Source organism: Micropterus dolomieu, linkage group LG21, assembly GCF_021292245.1.
Source record: "Micropterus dolomieu isolate WLL.071019.BEF.003 ecotype Adirondacks linkage group LG21, ASM2129224v1, whole genome shotgun sequence".
Classification (NCBI taxonomy): domain Eukaryota; kingdom Metazoa; phylum Chordata; class Actinopteri; order Centrarchiformes; family Centrarchidae; genus Micropterus; species Micropterus dolomieu.
The window spans coordinates 50,373-73,771 of record NC_060170.1 but is presented as its reverse complement, the minus strand read 5'-3'; the positions used below and the strand labels follow the sequence as shown (position 1 = coordinate 73,771).

Below are 23,399 nucleotides of genomic sequence, written 5' to 3'. Positions count from 1 at the left end.
AGTAATCCCATGGTCATTGAACCAGGTTTTGGTACTTTTGGCAGTGTGTGCAGGTGCCAAGTCCTGCTGGAAAATGAAGTCAGCATCTCCATAAAGCTCGTCTGCTGAAGGAAGCATAAAGTGCTCTAAAATGTCCCGGTAGACGGCTGCGCTGACTCTGGACTTAATAAAGCGCAGTGGACCAACACCAGCAGATGACTTGGCTCCCCAAACCAACACAGACTGTGGAAACTTCACACTGGACTTCAAGCATCTTGGATTGTGTGCCTCTCCGTTCTTCCTGCAGACTCTGGGACCTTGGTTTCCAAATGAGATGCAAAATTTGCTCTCATCAGAAAAGAAGACTTTGGACCAGTTCTTTTTTTCTTTAGCCCAGGTAAGACGCTTCTGACGTTGTTTGTTGTTCAGGAGCGGCTTGACAAGAGGAATACGACATTTGAAGTCCATGTCCAGGATCCGTCTGTGTGTGGTGGCTCTTGATGCAGTAACTCCAGCCTCAGTCCACTCCTTGTGAAGCTCCCCCACACATTTGAATGGCCTTTTCCTGACAATCCTCTCCAGGCTCCGGTCATCCCTGCTGCTTGTGCACCTTTCTCTTCCACACTTGTCCCTTCCACTTAACTTTCTATTAATGTGCCTTGATACAGCACTTTGAGAACATCCAACTTCTTTTGCAATTACCTTTTGAGGCTTTCCTCCTTGTGGAGGGTGGCAATGATGGTTTTCTACACAACTGTCAGGTCAGCAGTCTTCTTCCACTGAACCACACTGAGAGACTGAGATTAAAGCCTCAGGAACCCTTTGCAGGTGTTTTGGATTAATTAGCTGACTAGAGAAGTGGTTCAGTGTTACCCTTAAATAACATCGTCAGACCTTTGGGAAAGGCCTCCGTTACAACAGCAAACTCTTTCGGAGTGGCATGGATGTTACAGCAAGACAAGAATTCAGAATAGTTCATTGAGTTGAATAACTTTTTTACAAAAAAGAATATTGTTAAACCAATTCTGGAAAACTATAGATTTGTTTTTGAATATGTCACAGTTATTCCAGATAAGATAACGATGTGGAGAGAAACAGTGTTAGAAGAAACCAAGCTAACAGCATTTGTTTGTGAAAATGAGCTGAATTGACAGGCATTTTCTCAATACTGTAGTTGGACATAGGCAAGAAGGGAAGACCACCTAATTTGAAAAACATATAATTTGGAATGAAGTTCCACATGGATTCTGGATTACATAGAAATTGATCCAGTTGATTTAGAAGGTGTAATTCAAGATAGTAAAAACTAAGAAATTCAGACCTCCAGAGTCGATAGTGTTAATTATCACAGTATTTTTTATATAGTGGGTTTTTGTTTTTCCAAATAAACTTAAATAACATCTTATCACCAGATTTACAAAAGGCTGGAGATACCTTCAGCTTTCGTTAACAGAGTTCTACCTCGCATAAGTCTCTCTGGAGCCAGAGACTGAATCTTTTCTGAGTTTTATTGATAATAGGGCTGAAGTTCAAAGTGCACCGTTCATCTTCAGCTTTAGTGATCACAATGCCCACATAAGTTACCTGAGATTTCACCGGAATGCCATATAAGGAAGGATGTTCACACTGTTTAATGTTTAGAAGACCTGATGCTGCAGAGAATATTTCAATGAGTTTAATGGCAACAGGAATTTGGTCTGAGTCTGCCAAAAAAAGTGTAGTATCATCAGCCACCTGACTTATGGTAATCCGTCTGCCAGCAAGAGAGATGCCTTGAATATGACTTTCATGAATTAACGTGGAGAGGAGTTGAGCAGCAAGGAGGAACAAGTAGGGAGAGACAGGGCAGCCTTGACGAACACCTCGACTCTCAGTGAATCTAAAACAACTATTCGGCCATCAGTGACGCTGTGTTGGTGTTTGGCAGGTGAGCCTCGTAGGTGGGCTGATTAAACAGTGACGACCCGGGTCAGACAAACACACTGAGCCAAGAAACTTTATGTTGGCGCAGCTATGCAGCTACCACAATTACGTTGTAGACACTGGTGCCAAGAGGAAGTAGCCCTGTAGTAGTATTTTACTGGTCCAAAACTGGCTTCACTGCTCTCAATTCAAACCCGCTGAGTAGCTTCGTCCAGTAATATAGTGTCTATGAAAAACACACATCTGCGTCAAGCTACTGGCTAATACGGAGCGATGCAGCAGCAGCCGTCTGCTGCCAAGATATGCCAAGACAAATCCTTAGAAAAACCTGTGTAAAATATAAATATTTCATGGTATTGGTATAAACTTTAAAATTGAAATAATGATGAATGATTAATGATGAAATATCATTAAAGAATGCGCTACACAAATAATGAAGGTAGATCAACTCTTTTGAGTGGATAGACTGTTAAACCAAACTTCATTCGAAAAGCAGGTGTTTCATGGTAGGGCAATATTTTTTCACAGTAAAAACTCACGACTCTTTTCTGATTCACTTCGATCTACAGGCACAATCAGCACTCATGTCATTTAATTCAATTTGGCATTCGCCCTTTTACAGCGCTTGTTTTCATCAAAAAACACAAGTCCTTCTGATGACAGGAAAGTCATCTGTGTGCCACATCTCCTTCATTTGCCATGGGTGCCACAAAGACCTCTGCAAAGGATACACCTGTGCATCCCTTGCTCATAGCTTCTCTGGCAAGCCTCCTCTCTCCTTGAGATGCATTTTATGAACTGAGACGTTCTTCAAGACGGTGTGCTGACATCGATTTCCATGTCATATGCAGGAGGGCGAAGGAGCATGGTGTCGGAAGTGGGGGGTCTAAGATGCCAATAGTTTTGATTTGTCTGTCCTTCTCACAGCTGTTCTCCTGAAGTTTCAATTCCCAGATTTTTCCCCCATTTAACGAAATATCAAAATCTGCTCGTTCAAGTTCCAGAAACAGTATCACTGCTGTTAATTATTGTTTTTAAAATTCTGCCCATACTCAAATTTGAGTGATGCTTTACAGAGTGGTGTTTGTTTACCTTCTGTTAAGGCCTCCAGGCTTCTCCTGGTAACCCCATGTTGAACTGTGTGTAATTCCCTCAGGCAAAGTCTGCAAGACACAGACTTACAAAATATGTGGATAAAGGGCTCAAAAAGTCTGCAAGAGAGCCCTCATGCACCTGACAATTGAACAGTGGGACGGCCCTAAGTCCTCGCAGACAGACCGGTTTGTAAAGCATTTCTGAAACTGAAAATGAAAGTAAATTTGAAGGAACATGGAAAGAATCGTCAGATGAATGAAAATATTTTCTAAATTTGATTGTGTTTTGTCTATTTGCATATGTTTAAAATGCAGTGGTTTTGCCCCTGTTGGCACTGGTAGAATAAATCAAGTGATAACATTTGTGTTTAATACTGTACATACAAAATAAAGGAAAATTCAAACAAAACGTGTGTGGCCTCATACAAGAACATTTTCGTATTTTTAACTTTCTCTTACTTCTTTGGTATGGTAGGCTTGTAGGAGAGTGTGCCACGTGAGATTCAGCTCACGCTCCTGACTTGAGGTAACTGTGGAAATAACCTGCTTAAACATGAATGCCTCCTGTGTGCAACTGAGCGTGTGTTCATGCTAATGCTAAATTTGCATAATTAACAGCCCAGTAATACCACATAAGGCTAAAAGCCCCATATGTCAGAAAGTCTTCATTCATTAAAATGACAGAGTAGAGTAAAAAGATGTACGTGTGTGTGTGTGTGTGTGTGTGTGTGTGTGTGTGTGTGTGGAGTTCCAGCTCTGACGAGTCTCATATTTCAGAAGCACGCAGCCCATGGTAACCTCACACCACAACAACCATTCACCACTCATCATCAGTTTGCCAATATATCAACACACCAAGGCATCTAAAAGATTACACTTCAGCTGGCCTACTTATACAGGGACGAGTTAAGCTTCAGTTTGTCCAGCATTGAAGTCGTTTTGCAGATATTCTTATTGAAATTGTAGTGTTACACAGCAGCATTAATAGCCATGTAAATGAATGATGTCCTTAGGAGACATTTAGAGTTATATCATAATTGGAATTGCAGAGACAAACAGGATGACGGATGTCAAAATAATTGTGAAATGTAATTGAACTCAAAAGGGCTTCAAAGTGATGAAATATCAAATCCATTAATGTAAGATTAGGATAACAGCAGACTGACTGCACAGGACTCCTACGACAGGTCTGGACCACTCCTAAATTGTGTTTGTGCCTGGAAAAAAAATCTACATTGCTAGCTAAGGTCAGTAAAACATTAGACCATTCCTTGTTGTCAGAAACTCATGTATTGTTGGGAGTAAGGCGTTATTATAGAACAAGTTAGATGTTGGCAACAACGTCACTAGCATGCCTACTACAATGGAAACAGGCTTATAGGTTCATCGATTGGACAGTGTGTCACACTGAGGACAGTTTATATGGAGACTGAATTGTACAGTAGGTGTTTTCAAATATTTAATGAGTAAGCGTTGCTATACAGTACAGGTTATACAGCATTATTAGGGAACATATAAGTAACAACAGCTCACACACAGATTATTGTCTTTATATACAACGGCTCGCTTAAGGGCTGATAAGTTACTGTGGGGTCGTGTCTTTGGCTCCTACAGGATCCAGCAGTAGTTACAGTGGCAGGACATTAGCACTCAGGAATAGGGCAGGTCAGAGAGGTCCATGGTTTTATTGAAGATGATGGAAAACTCTTTAGAAAGCAGATGGTGGAGGCTCATACCATCATGAGTGTACACCCAGTGTTTACCGGTCCAGTCGTAGCGCTTCGGTCCACTGCAAAGAGAGAAGCAAGGAAATTAGCTGACATGTCCTTTCAGATTTCTTAAAAAAACAGCAAGGGGAGTTTGTTTTCAGTGCATATCACCTGCACTGAGGCAGGTGACGTGTGTCATACTGAAGTGTTGAACACGCCTGCAAAAACATCAGAGGCCTGTACCACAAAGCCAGTTCAACATACCCAAGATGCCTGTCTGCTTCACTAACAATCAGGCAAAGCTGCTCATCAACTCGCTAAGTCAACCCAGGGTTTCCCAATCCAGCCAGGTCCACATAAAAGGGGCGGGGTTAGTGTCATCATCATCACCCCTAATGCGCCCTTATGTCCCACCACTTTACAACACAAAGTGACGCCCCAATCAGCAAACTTTTGAAATGTTGAACTCTTTGTTCTGCATGAATGATTATGACTAGTCGGTCCTTAGCATTAATAAATCAGAGACTGAACACCATGTAGAGCATTTTTCTTGCACAATAATTTAATGAATGAAAACAACCCACAAAAATTAAACAGCTGTTTTGTCCAACTGGAATTTGGTAGGTAGGTTTTTTGTCACAATATAACAGGTTATAGAGTGAAATTGAGTTTGTAACTGCCTTCTGCTACATCGCAGACAATATACATTAATACAGAAGCAATTATAAAAATGGTAAATAGAAATAAACTATAATCAATACAGCAGTGCTGAGGATGAATTAGAGTTTAAGAGTCTGATAGCTTGGGGGGAAGAAGCTGCTCTGCAGTCTGGTGGTGTGGCAGCAGAAACTTCTAGATCTCTTCCCAGAATGCAGCAGGGTGAACAGGCTGTGGCTGGGTGGGTACTGTCCTTTAGTATCCTTTGGGCTCTGTAGGCACCTCACCTCACCGATATCACTGATGCTCAGGAGATGGGTACCAATGATCTTCTGAGCAGTTTGAATCACCCGCTGCAGAGCCCTCCGGTCCTGGGCCGTGCACATCCCGTGTTAGTGATGTTTCCAGTCAGGATGCTTTCTACAGGAACTTGGTGCGGGAATTTGGCCTTCTTAAGCTTTCTCAAGAAATCCAGTCGTTTCTGAGCTTTCTTCACCAGCGTGGAGATGTGAGACGACCATGTCAGGTTCTCTGTGATGCTGATTCCCAGGAACCTGAAACTGTTCACCTGCTCCACCTCAGCTCCACTGATGTAGACAGGAGTGTGTGTCTTTATCTCCACTCAAGATGATCAATTTCCTCCTGATATAAAGTCTCAGCGTTGTTTGAAATCCGGCCGATGATGGTGGTGTCACCTGCAAACTTCACAACAGAGTTCAAATATTCAACAGAATTAACATTGTATCCTACTAGTGGTAAGCCATGTTACTAGTCTATACTATTTTCTGAAATTATAATGAATACACTTTAATTAGCCCTAATCACTCCTCGACCACAGAGGTGTAATATCAGAACATGGCTATATTTGTGTTAAATTGTTGAATCTCAACTAATAAACTGTTTAAATATCTGTAGGCTGACTATCCAAATAAAGTGTAACCTGTCAATATATTAATATTCATTAAGTAAAAGTGACGCGACTCACCTATGAAGCCTCACAGTAACTTAATCCACCGATCGATTATATTCCAACAAAAACGTTACGTTGTCAAGGGTCCAGACGATCCAATCCAGTAAAAACATTTAGTCCAAAACACATTATTCCATGAGTAAATCCCCAGGGACTGCTGCCGCATCGCTTCATATTCGCCGGCAGACGCGGCTCGTTTGTCATTATAACCGTAATAACGCTGATTTGAATGTAAACAACTACGATAGTTTGTATTCAAATTAGCCACTGAACTCTGACCTTTCGAGTGACACCAAATCCGACCCACTAGGAGCTCACAGCTCCCTTTCAGAGCCTACAACAGCCAACAAGAGCCCGCGCTGTATAGAAGGGCCAGCCACTGTTATTTTGTGGGTAGGCTGAGCCAATTGCAAGCAATTGTGCCGATGACTGGCACTTCCTGTAGCCAATAAAATTCTGAAAATAACGATATTCAGCTTTAAGTAGGAAGTTCATAATCTACCAGCAAAAAAACACGTCTGCGTCGAGCTACCGGCTAATACGGAGCGATGCAGCAGCTGCCGCCAAGGGGCGGAGCTGTTTTAGATAAAATACGCCAAGACAGACACTCAGAAAAACCTGTGTCAAATAGTCATTTTTCATGGTATTGGTATGAAATTTAAACTAGGACTAGGTAGGCCCTACAGAGTTTTACAGCTAATAAGTCCCAGCTGTAGTTGTCTGCATGCATTTGTTAGCAAGCATTTTCAAGCAGAAATGAAAAATATATTAGTTTTAGTGTGTTTAAACTTCTATTAATCAATTCCAGTAGCACTTACAATCATTTTGGGTTAGATATTCCAGAGGGTTATCTTTCAGAGAAGCCCAAAACCATGCATATACTCCAAATGGTTCAAGAACTACATTCATTTAACTTTGGATATGCATTGAATAGGCGTTTGCATGAATTTTACCGGAATGTTAAGAGGTTAACTGAAAGGTGGCTCGGGATGGATGAGTCTGTTACAAACTCCTAAAAAATCCTAAAAGCACTTCTGAACTGTGTGTCCATGCTTACTGCAAGGGCTTTTCAAAACATAGGTTTTTGCTCTGTGTTCTTTTTTATATTGTTCCATTGCATTACCTGCTTAATTTAAACAATAGTAATCAGTGCAGTTATGGAGCAAGACTATGCATGGTCACTTTAGTTTTTCCACAAAAAGAAAGTGCACATAGTAAAAGGAAAGCTTTTTCAGCTTCAAGGACTTTGCTGTTAAGTTAGTTTTTACAGGAGTGTTAAGGAATCAGGGTTCTTAACTCACTGTTGGTTTTAAAATAATCAGAGTGTGACATTTCGTTTTTCATTTCTCATTTTAGCGGCACTGCTTCTGATTAGTTCTTCAACAACTAACAATTTTATTAATGATTGATAAATTCAGTCTGATGGAAGCAAGTTTCACTAGTTTGTTTCTGTGAAATATAGAAATGACAGGATATGTTACAAGTTTTGATAATGATTGTTCAATAAAGAAAACTAATTTGACATGTTTTTTAAAGTTAGTAGTACTCAATGTAGTTAAGGTACTTGCCACAAATATTAGTTCTGGGGTAAATTATTTGAGTTTTATTAAGTCAATGTTTTTGAGTTAGTAGTAATTTAAAAATGTTGAACAAGAAACTAATAAATATTGAGTTCATAGAACATGAAACACTGGGGTTTTATACTTGAAATGATTTATTTCTGTCAAATTGTTGCATTAACTAAAAATATTTGAGTTATGTTAATCAGTAATTTTATCTAATACTGTAGTAATCAAAAAGTAAATGTAACCCAAACTCTTTTGAGTTTATAAACACAAAAAACTTGTGGCAACTGATTGCCTCATTTTTTTGAGTACTGCTTACTTTTTTCGGGTTTACAGTGTCGAGAGGCTAATCCTGTCACATCTGTCTGTGGCCCCTGGGTAAACCATCACTGGACAACTTTCAGGTTGCTACCATCCAAAGGTAGGAGTGTAAGACGCCATCATCGAACTGCTTCACAGTGCCTACGCTCACCTGCACAGGCCAGGTAGCATTGTGAGAGTCATGTTCATTGATTTCTCCAGTGCGATGAACATCCCCAGCCTGTTCATCTGTACATCTGGACTAGAAGCTGGGCTGGGCTAAGAACACAGAGGCTGTGCAAAAGAAGGGCCAGTACTGACTCTAATTTCTGGGAAGGCTCCGGTCAATCTGAGGAAAACCAGTCAGACCAGTCTGTGGTAGTGAGTGCTATTTTTGGGGGGGAAGTCCACACCAAGAGAGTCAACAAGCTCATCGGGAAGCTCATCGGGCCCTGTCCTGGGGGTGGAGCTTGATTCATTGGTGGAATGAGTCCCCCATTACTGCACTGGAATTTAATAGCCTTCACACACACAAGGTATTGACAGGAAAACAACGCAGCATGTAATCTAATGTCAGTGTTTGTAATTTGATCTGGTTGATCAGCCTCACTGTTGGAGCTGGAATTTGTTAGAATATATTTTATAAAATTTTAAAAACAAAGTTCTTCAGGAACCAGTATCGAAGTATCGAAGTCATCTGTACAGGTATCAGTATGGAAAACATTTTTAATGAATATATATTATATACAGTATATACAGTACATGTTAAAACCTTTTCTCTGTTCTCCCTGGGGCAAATGTAAATGTAAATGCTCCGTACTTGTATAGCGCCTTTCTAGTCTTTTCGACCACTCAAAGCGCTTTTACACTACATCTGCATTCACCTGTCATACACATTCATACACTGAGCCTAAGTGCTCAAACGGAAACTAACATTCACACTCATTCATACACTTGCGGAAGAGCCGCCAGGGGCAATTCGGGGTTCAGTATCTTGCCCAAGGACACTTCGACACGCAACCAGGGGGAGCCAGGGATTGAACCGCCGACCTTCCGATTAACGGCCAACCCGCTCTATCTCCTGAGAGCCACAGGGCACCATTTATTTGTTCGGTTAATAGAGTATTTGAAAGAAATACCTATTTCTAAACACTTCTTCCTATTTGTCTTTACTTTATCTAGGTCTAATTTGTCCAATCATGTGCCACAGACAGCCAACAGTGTGTCTGATGACTTCTTCCCCTCTACCTGAAGGAGAGGTAATCAGTGGATGGAGTCTTACAAACCATCAGACTGCTGGTTCTCCGTGGAACATGGTGGGACAGTCCTGATTAAATGAAAGTTTAAATCCAACTTTGTTCCTTTTATTATTGATTTTCAATTTAACAGCAACACAAAATTGTAATCTATGCAATCACTGCTTTACAGAAGGAACCAAAACTATGTGCCTTACCAGTAGCAGCATGGGCCTTCTCCATGTTGTGAGGCCTACGATGCCTGACAGAATGACCTGGTAACACATGGAGAAAAATAATGTACAAAACACAGAACTATACAACCAGACACATTTATCTAAAACAGCGATTCTCAAAGTGTAGTGCGTGCACCCCTTGGGGTGCGCCAGCTGCCTCTAGGGTGTGCTCTTAAAGCTCTTCATGGCCTCTCGCCTTGTTATATTTCTGACCTTTTAGTCCCATACGCACCAGCACGTACCTTGAGATCCTCGGGCAGAGGTCTGTTGTCTGTTCCAGAGTCTCGACTGAAAACTAAAGGGGACAGAGCGTTTGCTGTCAGGGCCCCGAGGCTCTGGCACAGTCCCAAATACCCCCATCCCACCTTCCAACACATGCAGGCACGCAGGTGAAGAATAGCAAAGTTTAACCATCCCAGCACTTTTGTTTTTGCCCCCATTCATCATGAATAGAACTCAAAGATCTAAGACTTTCTCTACACAAAAGGCCTATTTCTCTCAAATATTGTTCACAATCTGTCAAAATCTGTGTTAGTGAGCACTTCTCCTTTGCCCAGGTAATCCATCCACCTCACAGGTGTGGCAAGATGCTGATCAGACAGCATGGGGACTGCACAGGTGTGCCTTAGGCTGGCCACGACAAAAGGCCACTTGAAAATGTGGTCTGCCATTTCCTTGCTTAGACTCCAGTAACAGGAAGATGTGGACAAAGCATGCCAATTTCTCTGTTGTTGGCAGCAGAGAACAGCAGAAATGGCTACATCAGCCCCCAGCCTGAGAAGACAGAAGAGCTGAGTGGATGAATACTGCCATGTACTGTATGTATCACTGTGTGTATGTGTGCACTATGTATTTATGCATGCATTTCAATACCTAGGTATGTCTTGTGATTATGTTGCTGTAAAACACTTTGGCACAAGCCTCTATGAATAAATCTGACCATGATCTCTTTTTACGTTTTGCTCCAGACTGCTTTCTAAACAGTGGCCGGTAATGGTTCAAGCTCAGTATTGTACCGATTACTTCCACTAGCTGATGTTGGACTAATGTTGTAATATTGAAGGACAGTCAAGAGAAACTGTGTCTCATTTGAAGCCGCCTAAAAAACATGAGTGGTAGGTAGGTCAGTTTTTTCATTTTGCTTTCTGTGGAACTTTATACTGCAGCGCTAGCTCAGCTAGCATTAGCTTTGTGGTTATACGGCGGGTAGAAGGTAGTAGGTAGGTTTATTTGTCACATTTTAAATTAAGTAACTCCTATACACAGTAATACAAAAGCAATTATAACTAGAACTGCAAGCAGTTGTAAGCAGCCCAAGCCTCCTGACGCCAGCTGCGCCCCTTGCCATGTGGTGGCCACACAAGTCGACCTGAGCGCCCCGGGGGTGACGACGTAGCCAAGACCACGGGCTCGCAGAGAGATTAACGAGATTCTATGTAGGTGTAATGTGAAAACCCTTTGTGTTCAAATGAGATTTTCCTGCACCATTGAGCTTGCATTAACAGCGCCGCCTATTGTCGGAATTGCATGAAATGTTTTACATGGTGTCGGTGGGCCGTGGTGAATAAATGAGCAGAGTTTCATATTAAATGGTGTTGTGGTTATGGAGATATAAAATGAATGTATATGGTATGATATGTAATGAATGTCTATGGGAGTATTATCTGATATGAATAAACAGTGCCACCTAGTGGCCGATTGACACAAAATGTCATTCCCCTCGGGAAGGCGTGCCACATAAGGTCCCCAAGTTTGGTGTAAATCGGACATCCCTAAGCTAAGAGATATATATATATATATATATATATATAGAACTTGGTGACGCACTGTGTGCCCGTCTGATCTGTTTAGTTCGTTCTCAGCCGGTTTGTTATCTAGTCAGTTCTGTATCTGTTATTTAGGCTGTTGTGCTTTGGGTTTCAGTCCTGTCGGTCTATTGTCTTGTGTGAGTCTGTCTGGTGTTCTTGTTTAGTTTGTTATTACTCTAATCTGTCTTATTTTGATATGATCTGTGCTTGCCTTAGTTCTTGTTGTATTTTGTATTTGTCTAGTGTTCTGTTTAATCCTACTTTCAGTCTAGCCATGCCCTGTTATGTTGTGTTTCACTCCATGCCTCTGTGTTCTTGTTTATGTTTTGTGTGTTATACATGCTTTCTGTGGTATTGTGTTACTTCAGTCCTGGTCTGTTGTTGCATGCTTTACTTCCTGGTTTATTTTGTAGTAGTCAGTGTCTGATGTTTGTGGCTAGCTTGGTCCTGTTTCTGATTAGTCCCTCATGTCTTTAACCTGTTTACTCCCTCCCTGCTCGTTAGCCCTATGACTTAATGCCTGTGTTCTGTTCAGTCTGTGTCGGATTATTGTAGCTTGTAATGCTCTCTCTGGTGTTGTTTGTGCCCTGGATATCTGTCTGTAACCTTGACTGCCTGCGCTTTCGATCTGTGTTTCCCCATGCCTTCATTTGGATTTGTTTTTGGACTCAGCTACTGCCTGTAAGTGTGCCCGCTTTGGTTTAATTAAACCCTTGAACTTTACCTGCCTGAATCTGTGTCCTGCATTTGGGTCCTAAAACCTCTTCAACCATACACCACACAATGACACTTGGTCCAGAGATGGTCTGTGCCAAGTTTGGCGCCGGTGGGACTTGCCGCTTCGGAGGAGTTAATCAAAATAGGTTTTTCAGTTTTCGCGATGTAGCGAAAAAAAGTTTAGGTAGAAATGGGTGTGGCCTATACCAGGAGATTCAGCTTGATCCCCTGAACTGGTGGATATAAAGTTACTGATATGCACCCTCATATGCGGGACTTGCAAGGATTTGGAAGGCCAAAAGTTTGGACCTTGCTTGTAGTGCCCTCTAGAGGTTGAAGTGTGCGAATTATTTCTCTCATGTGTCTGTACCCACGCAGTGAGTTTCACCTCAGAAATAAACTATTCAGTGGAGCATTGCTGAGGATGAATTTCAGTTTAAAGAGCTGGTATTATGATCATTTTCTGGTTCAAAATCCTCTTTAGGTGTTGTACCAGAACAGGCTTACATGGTTTAATTTTCTGTGAGTGATACATCTTGTCTCTAAATGATCTTTGTTGGGAGTTGCACATGCGCAGTTCCTAGTTGAGGACTGGTAGCCAATCAGAAGCAGAGAACGGCAGGTCAGTGAGAAGCTTGTGAACAGGGCTTCAGTTCAGCTGTACATGTTGCCGACCAGCTTGCCAACATGGGCTGGAGCAAGAGTTTCAGAGTGGTGTAGCAGACCTAAAATTTATAGTTATGCAATTTAATAGATTTGTGAGAATTAATACCCAATTATGAATTTTAATATTCATAAAATCAAAATTTATTCCTCGTTAAGGGCACCACCGGAGTTGTTATAATCCTAGAGTCTCCGGACCTCTAGGTAGTTTTGAATAATTATACAATTATTACCAGTGATCAGTTAGTTAATAATCGCTCAATTATCTTTAATCAGTCAGTCAGTCTCATATCTAAAGGGTCAATTCTCTTGGCAGGAACTAGAAATAGGCAACACACACAGCTCTTGATTATATTACAGTGAATTTATTCTCTAACTAAGGTGATAAAAAGATGGTTGGATACAGGGAACATAAACATTTGCTGAACAATGAGCCTGGAGGTTTGATTGTGGGAAGCATTTGACTCATACGGCATAGAAGAGCTACTGAAAGTAAACTAATGCTGTGATTTTAGGAGTTAAGAGGAGAATATCTGATCACAGAACGTGTGTTAAGTCTTACTGCTTGTCGACAGCCTGCTTTTGGCCTCCTGGCTTTTTGCTAGGGATTCTCCGGGGTTCTCCGTGTCTGATTGAAAACGCCTCCTCCGTCTGGCAATTTGGCTGTTTGCAGGTTTCCTTCGTTGTAGCTGGCGAGACCACGTGGCTTGGTCTGACCTCGGTGAAGTTGGCTCGACGAAAAAGGCTTAAAATGGAACTTGGTCGTTCCTGAATTAGTCCAGTGTAACTTAACGGACTGATAACTTTAACAAACAAAAGAAATAAAGAAATTAAAACAAACTGAAGGCAGATCGATGTCTCGGCACTTCACGTGTGTAGCTTCAGGCGAAACAAAAGGGCCTGTTTGTTTCGCTGGTCGACTGAGGGCGTTGCCTAGCGAGGCACGCCGACGCGTGCCGAAGCGTCCAGGGAGCAGAGCAGAGTGGAAGAGAGCCAACAGCGAAGAGAAGAGAGCGAAGCGAGGTCACGTGTCGCTCTTTTGTTGACGTGACGAGAGGTTGTCAAAAGTTATTTCTCTAATCTCAAGCGGCGACCTCTGGGTCTGAAAGTGAAACATGCAGACATAACTTAAAACTGCAGCAGGGGCGAGTCCGCTGGTTGCAAAAAGAAGTCTGGTTCCATTATAAATAATGTTAAAATGTAGCTACTTCTCAGCTGAATAATTACCTCAGTAAACACTTTCCTGATCAGTGTCAGTCGCTAGTTTTAAGTCTTCTTCAACACAACATGATGTTCATTGAGTAAATTATGTTCCTATTTAGGAGGAAATAGACGATAATGCAGCATATGCTTTTGAGCGGAACTACCTTGTGATTGACAGGTCGCTACCATGGTGACTTGTAGCCGCTGCTCTGTGTAAATTTTTTTTTTTATAAAAATGGCTGTCAGCAGGAGAGAGAGCACGTCATGTTTGAGTCTGTTAGTATGTTTTGTTTTAAAAGTAATTTGTTTTGTTAACCTTTTTATTTTTTATCATTTTAACTGTGATTTTAGTTTAGTTGTTTTATATCCGGGATGAATTTGATAACCGATTAAACATGTTAACAGTATTACATAACTTATAAGTCTTTGGTTTTGTTGTAACACTAATAAATAACTTTTGGAAGGAGGGTCAGTAAAAGCTGTCTTCGGGTCAGTAAGTTTCAAACTCACTGGCCCCGGTGGGGCCAGTTGCAAAAAAGCTTAACTTTGAGCCCTGAAATGGACACATGTAATTTATTTTACCAGACCCTCTTGGGCCTCAGACCCACCCCCCCATAGTCTCTCCAAATCCTGTGGGAAACACTGAGTAAGAAGCACATTTTGACTATTTAATTTATGCAATGGTAAAAATGGCAAAAATGTGAATGTACTTCTTCGGTATTCAGCAAATTTTTTCATTACATTCGGCTTCGGCTAAGAATTTTCATTTCAGTGCATCCCTTTTTACATAGGTTTTGGCTTTGCTACTGCATTTCATTATTTATACCAGTGATTCTTGAGATCTGGGACAAAACATGTCCACCAGATAAAACACACTTTGTGGGTTAAAAAATTACTTAATATTATACACTTAACCAGAAGACTAACCAGGATAATGTAAGGGCAACTAAATATTATTTGTTGTTGTTTTATAAATGTTTTTAATTCTAAATGATATATGTGACCAGTGTCTGTAAAAAAAAATAAAATAAATAAATAAATAAATAACAATAATTAAGCAGGTGTCATTACATTACAATAGCTTAAAAACAATTAAAAGTAATTTTAAATTAAATGTTATATTTACTATGTGTAAGTTCAGTAATTAATTTAATGAGCATCAAAAGTTACAACTGAAAAATTGATTTTAATGTGGTTTTTAGACGATTTAACTTGTGTCCTGGGGTTTTGTCAACACCGTCGGACCGTTTTTTTAAATAAAAAAAATCAGGAATTACTGAAGGCAGCTAAAACTCTGAGGACTCTTTATCACTTGTTATTTCAAATGCCATGAGACCACTCTAGCTCTTTTTTTAAATAAGTTTTAAATTTTATACCTACTTGTTAATACTTTGCATGTCACAACCATAGTGTGTCAACACCATAAACATTGTAATGTAAGATTTGTATGATATTTTCTATTATAAATGCTTAATTTAAGTAAAATATAAAGTTTACAAGCAATGAATGATAAACAAGATGGCTCCTGTGAGAAGCACGTGTTATTAGAGGAAACATGGTATTTTGTCAACTCCGTCAGATGTCAACACCATCAGGATTTGTGTATGACGGTGTTGACAAATGCCATTATGTGCATCATTATTCATTTTAGTGTAGTTTACTTCAATGATATTACTTACCAAACATTTGATATTACTGTTGCACAGTTTTATGTGTTGAATTTCAACCAATTGCCATATAGCTTTATGTTTTCAATTGAATATCAACTAGCCTCTGGAGTACTTGATATGTAATAAGGTGTTGCTTATGATTACCCATCATTTGCAGCTTATGCTTATCCATCAGAAACGTATACTGATTGCATAATGGTATGGGTTTCAGGCTAGCATCGCTAGGGAGAAGCTATCAGTGGAGGAACGAAAGAGAAGGAACACGGAGTATCAAGAAAGAAGGCAAAAAAAAATTTGATAGCCAGCCTGAGCTGAAGAAAGAGAAAAGAGGTATAAGAGAAGGTTTTGGAAACAAGCACAGAGAGACTCAAGAGAACGCAAGAAAAAAGCACAGGAAGGCCAGCATCTAGACACCACCAGAGTCCTTTGAACATCAGTTTTGAGGAGCCAAGGAGTAGTAGACAGCTAGTTGCCGGTGAAAGGGAAAGACGCAAAAGTAGAAAAAGACACTGCAGAGAGATTAAAGCACTGAAAGATAAATAAAAAGAGAAGGACGAGCTGAGAAAGAGACTTGAACGTGGAAAAAGTATTCAAAATGAGAAGACACAGGACTCACCTCGAACCAAAACAGAAATGATGGTTCAAGGGAGCCAACTCAGAAATCCTTCATAACCTTCACATTGCATTTGTCCAGCAAAACCCAAATATCAGACTTAGTTACTCGTCCGTCTGTGCATTGCGTCCATTTCACATTACATCTCCAAGAGCCTCGGACCGAAAGACATGTCCGTGTCTGTACCCTGAGAATGCAACACTGATGCTTGAGGTCCTGAAGTCATTAAATGCTATAACAACGAGCAAACTTGAAAAGATTTTCCAACTTGTATGTTGTTCTCCAGCAAATGAATCTTGTCTTTTACATACCTGCACCCGATGTCTGAACAAATGTTCAGTTCTTTCTCCAGAGCAGGGGAAAACACAAGTGGAGTGGAAGCAGTGGAAGCGTATTGAGGAGCGAACAGAAGATGGAGCTCACTTTCACACCAAACTTGTGAAACACACTGGCACTCTTTCAGAGCTTATGATTCTCTACCAAGACAAACTAAGAAATGAGACAACCAACCATGTCCACTCAGTTCAAAATCAAAGCAAGGAGTACAGGAACATGATAACAAATTGTGATGAAGGGTTATAACCCTGCAGCCCTCTGGACCCATATGGATCAAACCTCAATCAATCCTCACAGCCATTCATACAAGATTTCCAAAGATTAACACTGTTCATTTTTTTTTCAGATAGTCCAAGCAAACAGTATAAAAATAAGAAGAACTTTCATCTCCTGTGCGCTGTCCCTCCCAAAGTGGGATTCAAGAATGCAACATGGAATTTCTTTCCTACATCACATGGCAAAGTTGCCCCAGATGGCTTTGGGGCAACAGTTAAATGACATTATTTTGCTTTGAGGTCGGGACGTTTTGGACGACAGAGCATTTTATGAGATGGTGTCCAGCAGCCTAAGTGGTGTCAATAATAAACAATACGTTACCAAGGATGATTTTCAATTCTTAACAATTGGCCCAGAGCATCAATTTTTTCACCCCCATGGGCCAAATGTTTGTTTTCAACAAAAACAAGGACAGTGGGATGTCTGCTTTGTGCCATTTACAGATATTCTAGTCAAGCTGAATGAGCCATCATCACCCATCCGTACAAGCAGCACCAGGGAGACATACAACATATCAGCAGAGGTCATGGGTTTCATAGAAGAGGAACACTTGCATTGTCTGTTGCCTGGTGTTTAAACTTCATCGACTGCTTTGAGAAGTCAAATGTCATGATGTATTAAGTTTTTTTATGACAGTTTAGCAATATTTTAAATATTTAGCTGTTATTTTGACTATGAATGATTTGAATTAGTTTATATACTTTATAAGCAACATATATTTGTAGAGGTTGTGGACTTTACAATTGGGTTATTTTCATTTTCTATTGCCTGTAAGGTCCCTCTCCTCCCATGAGATGAATTTTTATTTTTTTTAAAAAGATGAGAGGTCTTGTTCCCTAAAGAATATTTGTTAATAAAAAGGTTGCATTTTCAAAGTTTTTATGTGTCTAATGGTGTTGACAAAAATCTGGTGCTGATCCCACAAAACCCTAATTCATAAAAGTATTTAAAACTAGAAGGTTGTTCCAAAACATGGTTACACAGCCAAACCCTTCTTTAACAAATATGTATACATTGGTTTTTTAAATAATTGAGTTTTTTTTTTTTTGAAAATCAAAACCTATTTTGTCCCTGATCTCAAGAATCACTGATACCCAATTTATATTTCCATATTATTGCCAAAGGAGATTTGCTCCTTTGGTCATTTTTACATTTAGTAGTAAGGGTCCTGTGGTATTAAAGAAATCTAATGTAGCATGTTCTTTCACAAGTGGTTTTGTAATTTCACTCTTTAAACACATGATATGAAAAACCTGCCTTTGGTACAGTCAAAAACACCAACTGACTCTGAAGCTGTGAAAGACTTTGGCTAGTAATCCTTTACTACAGGTAATGAGTGTAAACAACACATGTCTGTTTCACGGACAAACTTTGTTACAGTGTTAACAAATCACAATACAAGTTATAAGATTTTCTCTACAGTATTTCAAGAAGGTACTATCTGACAAGTAAAAACTTCAAGTGAAAAGATCCAAGTTACTGAGACATGGACACAGTACAGTCCTCATAGCAACTTCCAGGATAAAGTCTGTTCAGGCAGCTCGCTGCCTCATTATGGTGTCACTGTCAGGATAACGCATGCGGACAGTGGTTACAGTACATACTATATTACTTTTTATTAGTTGTCTTTTACTGTGTGTACATCACATACTGTGCATGTAAATTCTAACAGACCCCTCAAATAAATGTATGAACCATAATGTGACCTCTTTAATCTGTTTATTTGAATGTCAAACTTAAAGTGAGCACACCAAAAATATGTGAATAATTCCTCACTGCACAGAGAAAGTGTGTGAACACAACTACTGTAACAACAGCAGGTCGAAGCTGAAGCTGCGATGTCAAGGATGGATGGACCGTTTGTCTTCGTTTTCTTGTCCAAACAAGTTTGCTCGCATTCTCATCTGTCTGTGGGTAAGTTGTTTCAACTTTATAACAAAATAATCCACACAGAAAATAAAAGTCAAGCTCTGCAGGGTCCACATAGTTATCTACAACCTGCACAAATACTGATTTATGGCATTTTTGCTCACACTACAGTGAAATAATATCCATTATCTCTCAAACTACCATAGTGGTTCTGACAGTATGGAGCAACGATCATCATCTCATCCCTGGCACAGACAGAAGGCTAACGGCAAGAGCGGAAAGCAGTCAGTAATGTCAACAATAAACTGAAGCTAACTTACCGAGGAGCCTGCCCAGAAGGGACAGGAGTTTCGGATGGGGGGTGAGTTGCTGAGGGACAGTGCTCCAAAGGACAGCGCCACCATGGAGCCTCCGAGCAGCAGCTGCAACAAGCCCAGCGAGAGCAGCGGACGCCCGGGCAGCAGCAGCCGAGAGCCCCCGCCGGCGATCCGTGAAGAAGCGGACAAGCCACGGACTCTATTTCGGTGACACGGCTCTGCGAGCTGCGCAGCTCCGGTAACCGGGCAGCAAGACCCCGGCAGCACCACTGGGAGCGACATCTGAGGCTTGAAAGACTGGACGAAAAACCCAGAATCTCCCGGAACTGGAGTGTATGGAGAGAAGTCGCTCTCACGGATTAAAGGCTGGATCCTCGCCGAGTTCAGTGGAGCTGCTCCGTAGGCCTGCCATGATGGTGTCCAGCTTTAAATAACATGCTCTCTGCTGAACGGCAGGGTTTGGATCGACTTTCACATATTTTGGCAGCAGGTTAACAGTTGGGACGGGGGAGGGGTAGGCCAGGTCATGTGTAACATGTAAACAGGACACGGTGTCTTCCAGAAATCTGAAATTAAATAGGCTACATGAGGCCTATAATAGCCTACTACACTTATGCTGTTGCTGTCATTTTTTCCCATGTTCATTCTGAATCACGTCATGCACAATACAAAAATGGCACAATAACAGGAAAGCAACAGAAGACTTCTTGTGCATTCATGTGGTGTCTGAAATAATCGGAAAAGCCCACTGAAGTCGGAACAACAACTTGGAAAGAAAAGTTTGCTACAGGAGTTGCCAAGTCTTTGACGTCAAACACGTAGAAACATGGTTGATGGTTAGAAACGTTTAAATAATGGTGTGAAATTGCGTATACATATTTGCTAAGGTGTCATTTGTAACGTGGTGTTAGAGTAACGTTTGGTTTGCTGTCCAGAAGCACTGATGAAGATTAATTAGAAAAGTTAGTTATTAGCAGTATTTGCAGTACATGTCAAATTTTAGTGGATCCAGGTAATGTACTGATGCAGTAACAACTCTAGGACAAAAAAATACTTTGTAACAGAAAGCTTCAAACTGTTTCATCATAGTTGGATAACAATGATAATGCTAATCCAACACATCTTTATATCCATCCAGCTCATGCTGTGGGAAAGTAGGCAGTGACAGTGTGCCACCTCAAAAGCAATGGCTGCAGTCTGCCATAAGGAAAGTACTACTACTGCACGGTTGATTCATACACACCAGTCCAGAACAAAGTTATCTCATTGCACTTTTCATACAGAGCAGGTCTAGACCGCTCTCTTCATATTATTATTAACAGAGACCTAAAAATTGTCACCCTGAGCAGCACTTGGCGACACAGGTAGGGCTGGGCGATATGGCCAAAAATGTCATCACGATAAAAACAAAATAAATCATACTGTTCGATATCGATAATTATCACGATAAATGTCAATCATTTATTAAATGTCACTTGATGCCACACTGGATCACTTCACAAATCTGAGGTAGAACATTCAAAACTATTATGATAAAATCTTTTTTCAACAAATATGATTAGTAAATCTTTTCAGTTCCTTTTCCTCAACAAAATAAATATTTTAATAGAATCAGGTGATAATTTGTTTGTGATTCAAATGAATGAATTCAATCACATATTTATTGACGATATATTAAACATTTATTATATTGTTATTAAGGAAAATTATATTGCGATAATTATCATTATTGTTTTATTGCCCAGCCCTAGACACAGGCAAGGAAAAAATTCCTTTTAGTTGGTAGAAACCCTGAAAAGAACCTAGACTCCTAGACCTAGACCTCTTGGGTGGGCGACCACCATTGCAAAAGTAAAAAGTAAAAGTAAAAGTTAAATACAACACTGTACAACTACTATGTTACAGGCAATGCAGTGAAAATGTTACTTCGGTAAAAGTATGTAAGTGTAATCAGGAAAATGTAGTATAAAAAGTTGAATTTCACAATGCAGAATAATGTCCCATGTGACTACATATCCTATCATTAGATTATTATTACTCGTGCATAACTGTAAAAGCAGGATTTTACTGTTACTGTCAGAATCAGAATCCGTTTTATTTGCCAGGTACAGTCCCCTCCAAAAGTATTGGAACGGTAAGGCCAATTCCTTTGTTTTTGTTGTTCACTAAAGACATCTGGGTTTAAGTTCAAAAGATGAGTATGAGACAAGAGTTTCAGCTTTCATTTCCTGGTATTCAAGCCTAGATGTCTTCAACAACTCAGGACATACCACCCTTTGTATTAGACCACAGCATTCTTAGGTGAGCAAAAGTAATGGAACAAATAATCTAAATAAAGTAAATAACATTTAATATTTGGTGGCAGAACCCTTGCTTGCAATAACTGCCTCAAGCCTGCGACCCATCAACATCACCAAACTGTTGCATTCTTCATTTGTGATGCTATTCCAGGATTTTACTGCAGCTTCTTCCAGTTCTTGTTGGTGTTTCTCCCTCCAGTCTCCTCTTAAGGAGGTGAATGCAGCTCTGTTGGGTTAAGGTCAGCTGATTGACTTGGCCAGTCTAAAACCTTCCACTTTTTCCTCTGATGAAGTCCTTTGTTTTGTTGACAGTGTGCTTTGGCTCATTGTCCTGCTGCATGATAAACTTCCTCCCCATTAGTTTCAATGCATTTCTCTGTAAACTGGCAGATAAAATGTTTCTGTCCACTTCTGAATTAATGCTACCATCATCAGTTACATCATCGATAAATATTAATGAGCCTGTTCCAGAAGCAGCCATGACGCCCGAGCCATGACATGACCTCCAGCATGCTTCACAGATGAGCTTGGATGCTTCAGATCATAAGCAGTTCCTTTCTTTCTCCACACTTTGGTCTTTCCATCACTTTGCTAGAGATTAATCTTGGTCTCATCAGTCCATCAGATTGTGTTCCAGAACTTTTGCAGCTCATCTCTGTACTTCTTGCAAATTTCACTCTGGCCTTCCGATTCTTGCTGCTGATGAGTGGTTTGCATCTTGTGGTGTGGCCTCTAGATTTCTTCCAACTTCTTCCAACAGTGGATTGTGATACCTTCACCCTGCACTGTGGAGGTCGTTGGTGGTGTCACTTCCTGATGTGTTTCTTCTTTTTCGGGACATTCCAAATTGTTGTGCTTGCTATGTCCAATGTTTGTCCAATGGCTCTGGTCGATTGTCCTTCTTTTCTCAGCTTGACAGTGGCTTGCTTTTCTCCCATAGACAGCTCTCTGGTCTTCATGTTGGTTTATCCTCTTGAACAGGAAATGCAGTCTTTAATGGTTTGAACCAAGTAGGAAAACTTAGACTAGTCATGCAGAGCTATGTAATGTTTGGACAATCAACCTAAAAGGCAACAAGAAACATCTGGCAGTCACATGTTCCAATAGTTCACTTGAAACATGGGTGGGTTCAAACAAAGGGTGGTTTGTCCTAAGTTATTTAACACATCTAGATGTGAATACCAGGAAATTAGAGCTGAAATTCTGAACTCTTGTCTCATACTCATCTTTTGATCTTAAACCCAAATGTCTTCAGTGAACAACAAAAACAAAGGAATCTGCCTTACCGTTCCAATACTTTTGGAGGGGACTGTATGTTTTATTAATGTGAGATATGTAACTCTGACGCTTTACGCTTCTGTGTCTGTTGGTGTTTTTGGAGGAGTTTTACCATCAGGTTTGCTCTGGGCCAGGATGGTGACCACTTCCCCTTTAGGAATCTCCAACAGGAAGAGCACTGCTTCCTCTCTCACTACACCTTGAAAATCAACATTGTTCACCTTCAAGACACAAACAAAGGGTACAATAATTACCACTGTTTCCTATTCAGATGATTTATACAATGGTATTTTTCTGTAAACTCACCTTCACGTTGAACTATGGCTTCTCTGAGCTTATTTTTGTTTATGAAATGGAAATAAGTTGTGTCTGGAATAGCCACCTTTAGGATTTGGTCTCCAATGCGTAGGCCCTCTTCCTCAGCAGGACTGCCCTCTTGAACACTAGCAATGAAGATGCCGACATCATTTCCTCCTGCGAGCCTCAGCCCAACGCTGTCTCCCTTTTGGAAATTCACCATCACTGTGTTGGGCCTGCCGGAAAATACATACTGCCATAAACAACATGGCCCAGGTTTACGAACATGACAGGGCAACGCAAATATATGCATTTTCCATACAAATCTGGCCCTTGCAAATGTTAAATATTTGTAAGTCCAAAAGGAATGTGGAATCAGTCACA

General features: G+C 40.5%; 2 protein-coding genes across 3 annotated transcripts; both read right to left on the bottom strand.

Moving 5' to 3' along the window:
- Nucleotides 1–9,470: 9,470 nt before the first annotated feature.
- Nucleotides 9,471–19,797, bottom strand: LOC123959581 (protein FAM189A1-like). Of its 2 annotated transcripts, XM_046033689.1 has the most exons (3): nucleotides 19,144–19,797; nucleotides 9,651–9,707; nucleotides 9,471–9,524 (listed from the first exon to the last, which is right to left on the bottom strand). In XM_046033689.1, the coding sequence occupies exons 1-3, from the start codon at nucleotides 19,420–19,422 to the stop codon at nucleotides 9,486–9,488; spliced, it is 375 nt and encodes a 124-aa protein (XP_045889645.1). In that variant the 5' UTR covers nucleotides 19,423–19,797; the 3' UTR covers nucleotides 9,471–9,485. The 2 variants fall into 2 exon arrangements, with proteins under 2 accessions (XP_045889645.1, XP_045889646.1); XM_046033690.1 differs by lacking the exons at nucleotides 9,471–9,524; nucleotides 9,651–9,707 and adding an exon at nucleotides 18,256–18,882 and having other exon boundaries at nucleotides 19,144–19,789.
- A 2,871-nt stretch (nucleotides 19,798–22,668) lies between these two features.
- On the bottom strand, nucleotides 22,669–23,247 carry LOC123959583 (tight junction protein ZO-2-like). Its single transcript, XM_046033692.1, has 2 exons — nucleotides 23,101–23,247; nucleotides 22,669–22,939 (listed from the first exon to the last, which is right to left on the bottom strand). Exons 1-2 carry the CDS (start codon nucleotides 23,236–23,238, stop codon nucleotides 22,790–22,792), a joined length of 288 nt encoding a protein of 95 aa, XP_045889648.1. The 5' UTR covers nucleotides 23,239–23,247; the 3' UTR covers nucleotides 22,669–22,789.
- Nucleotides 23,248–23,399: the final 152 nt, after the last annotated feature.

Excerpts from the sequence above, each read along its gene's own strand:
- LOC123959581 (XM_046033689.1), bottom strand. The coding sequence starts at position 19,422 with ATGTCGCTCCCAGTGGTGCTGCCGGGGTCTTGCTGCCCGGTTACCGGA. Across the intron at positions 9,708-19,143 it reads CCTTCTGGGCAGGCTCCTCG|GTCATTCTGTCAGGCATCGT; the intron begins GTAAGTTAGCTT and ends ATGTGTTACCAG. Across the intron at positions 9,525-9,650 it reads GAAGGCCCATGCTGCTACTG|GACTGTCCCACCATGTTCCA; the intron begins GTAAGGCACATA and ends TCATTTAATCAG.
- LOC123959583 (XM_046033692.1), bottom strand. The coding sequence starts at position 23,238 with ATGGTGAATTTCCAAAAGGGAGACAGCGTTGGGCTGAGGCTCGCAGGA. Across the intron at positions 22,940-23,100 it reads TTGGAGACCAAATCCTAAAG|GTGAACAATGTTGATTTTCA; the intron begins GTGGCTATTCCA and ends TGTGTCTTGAAG.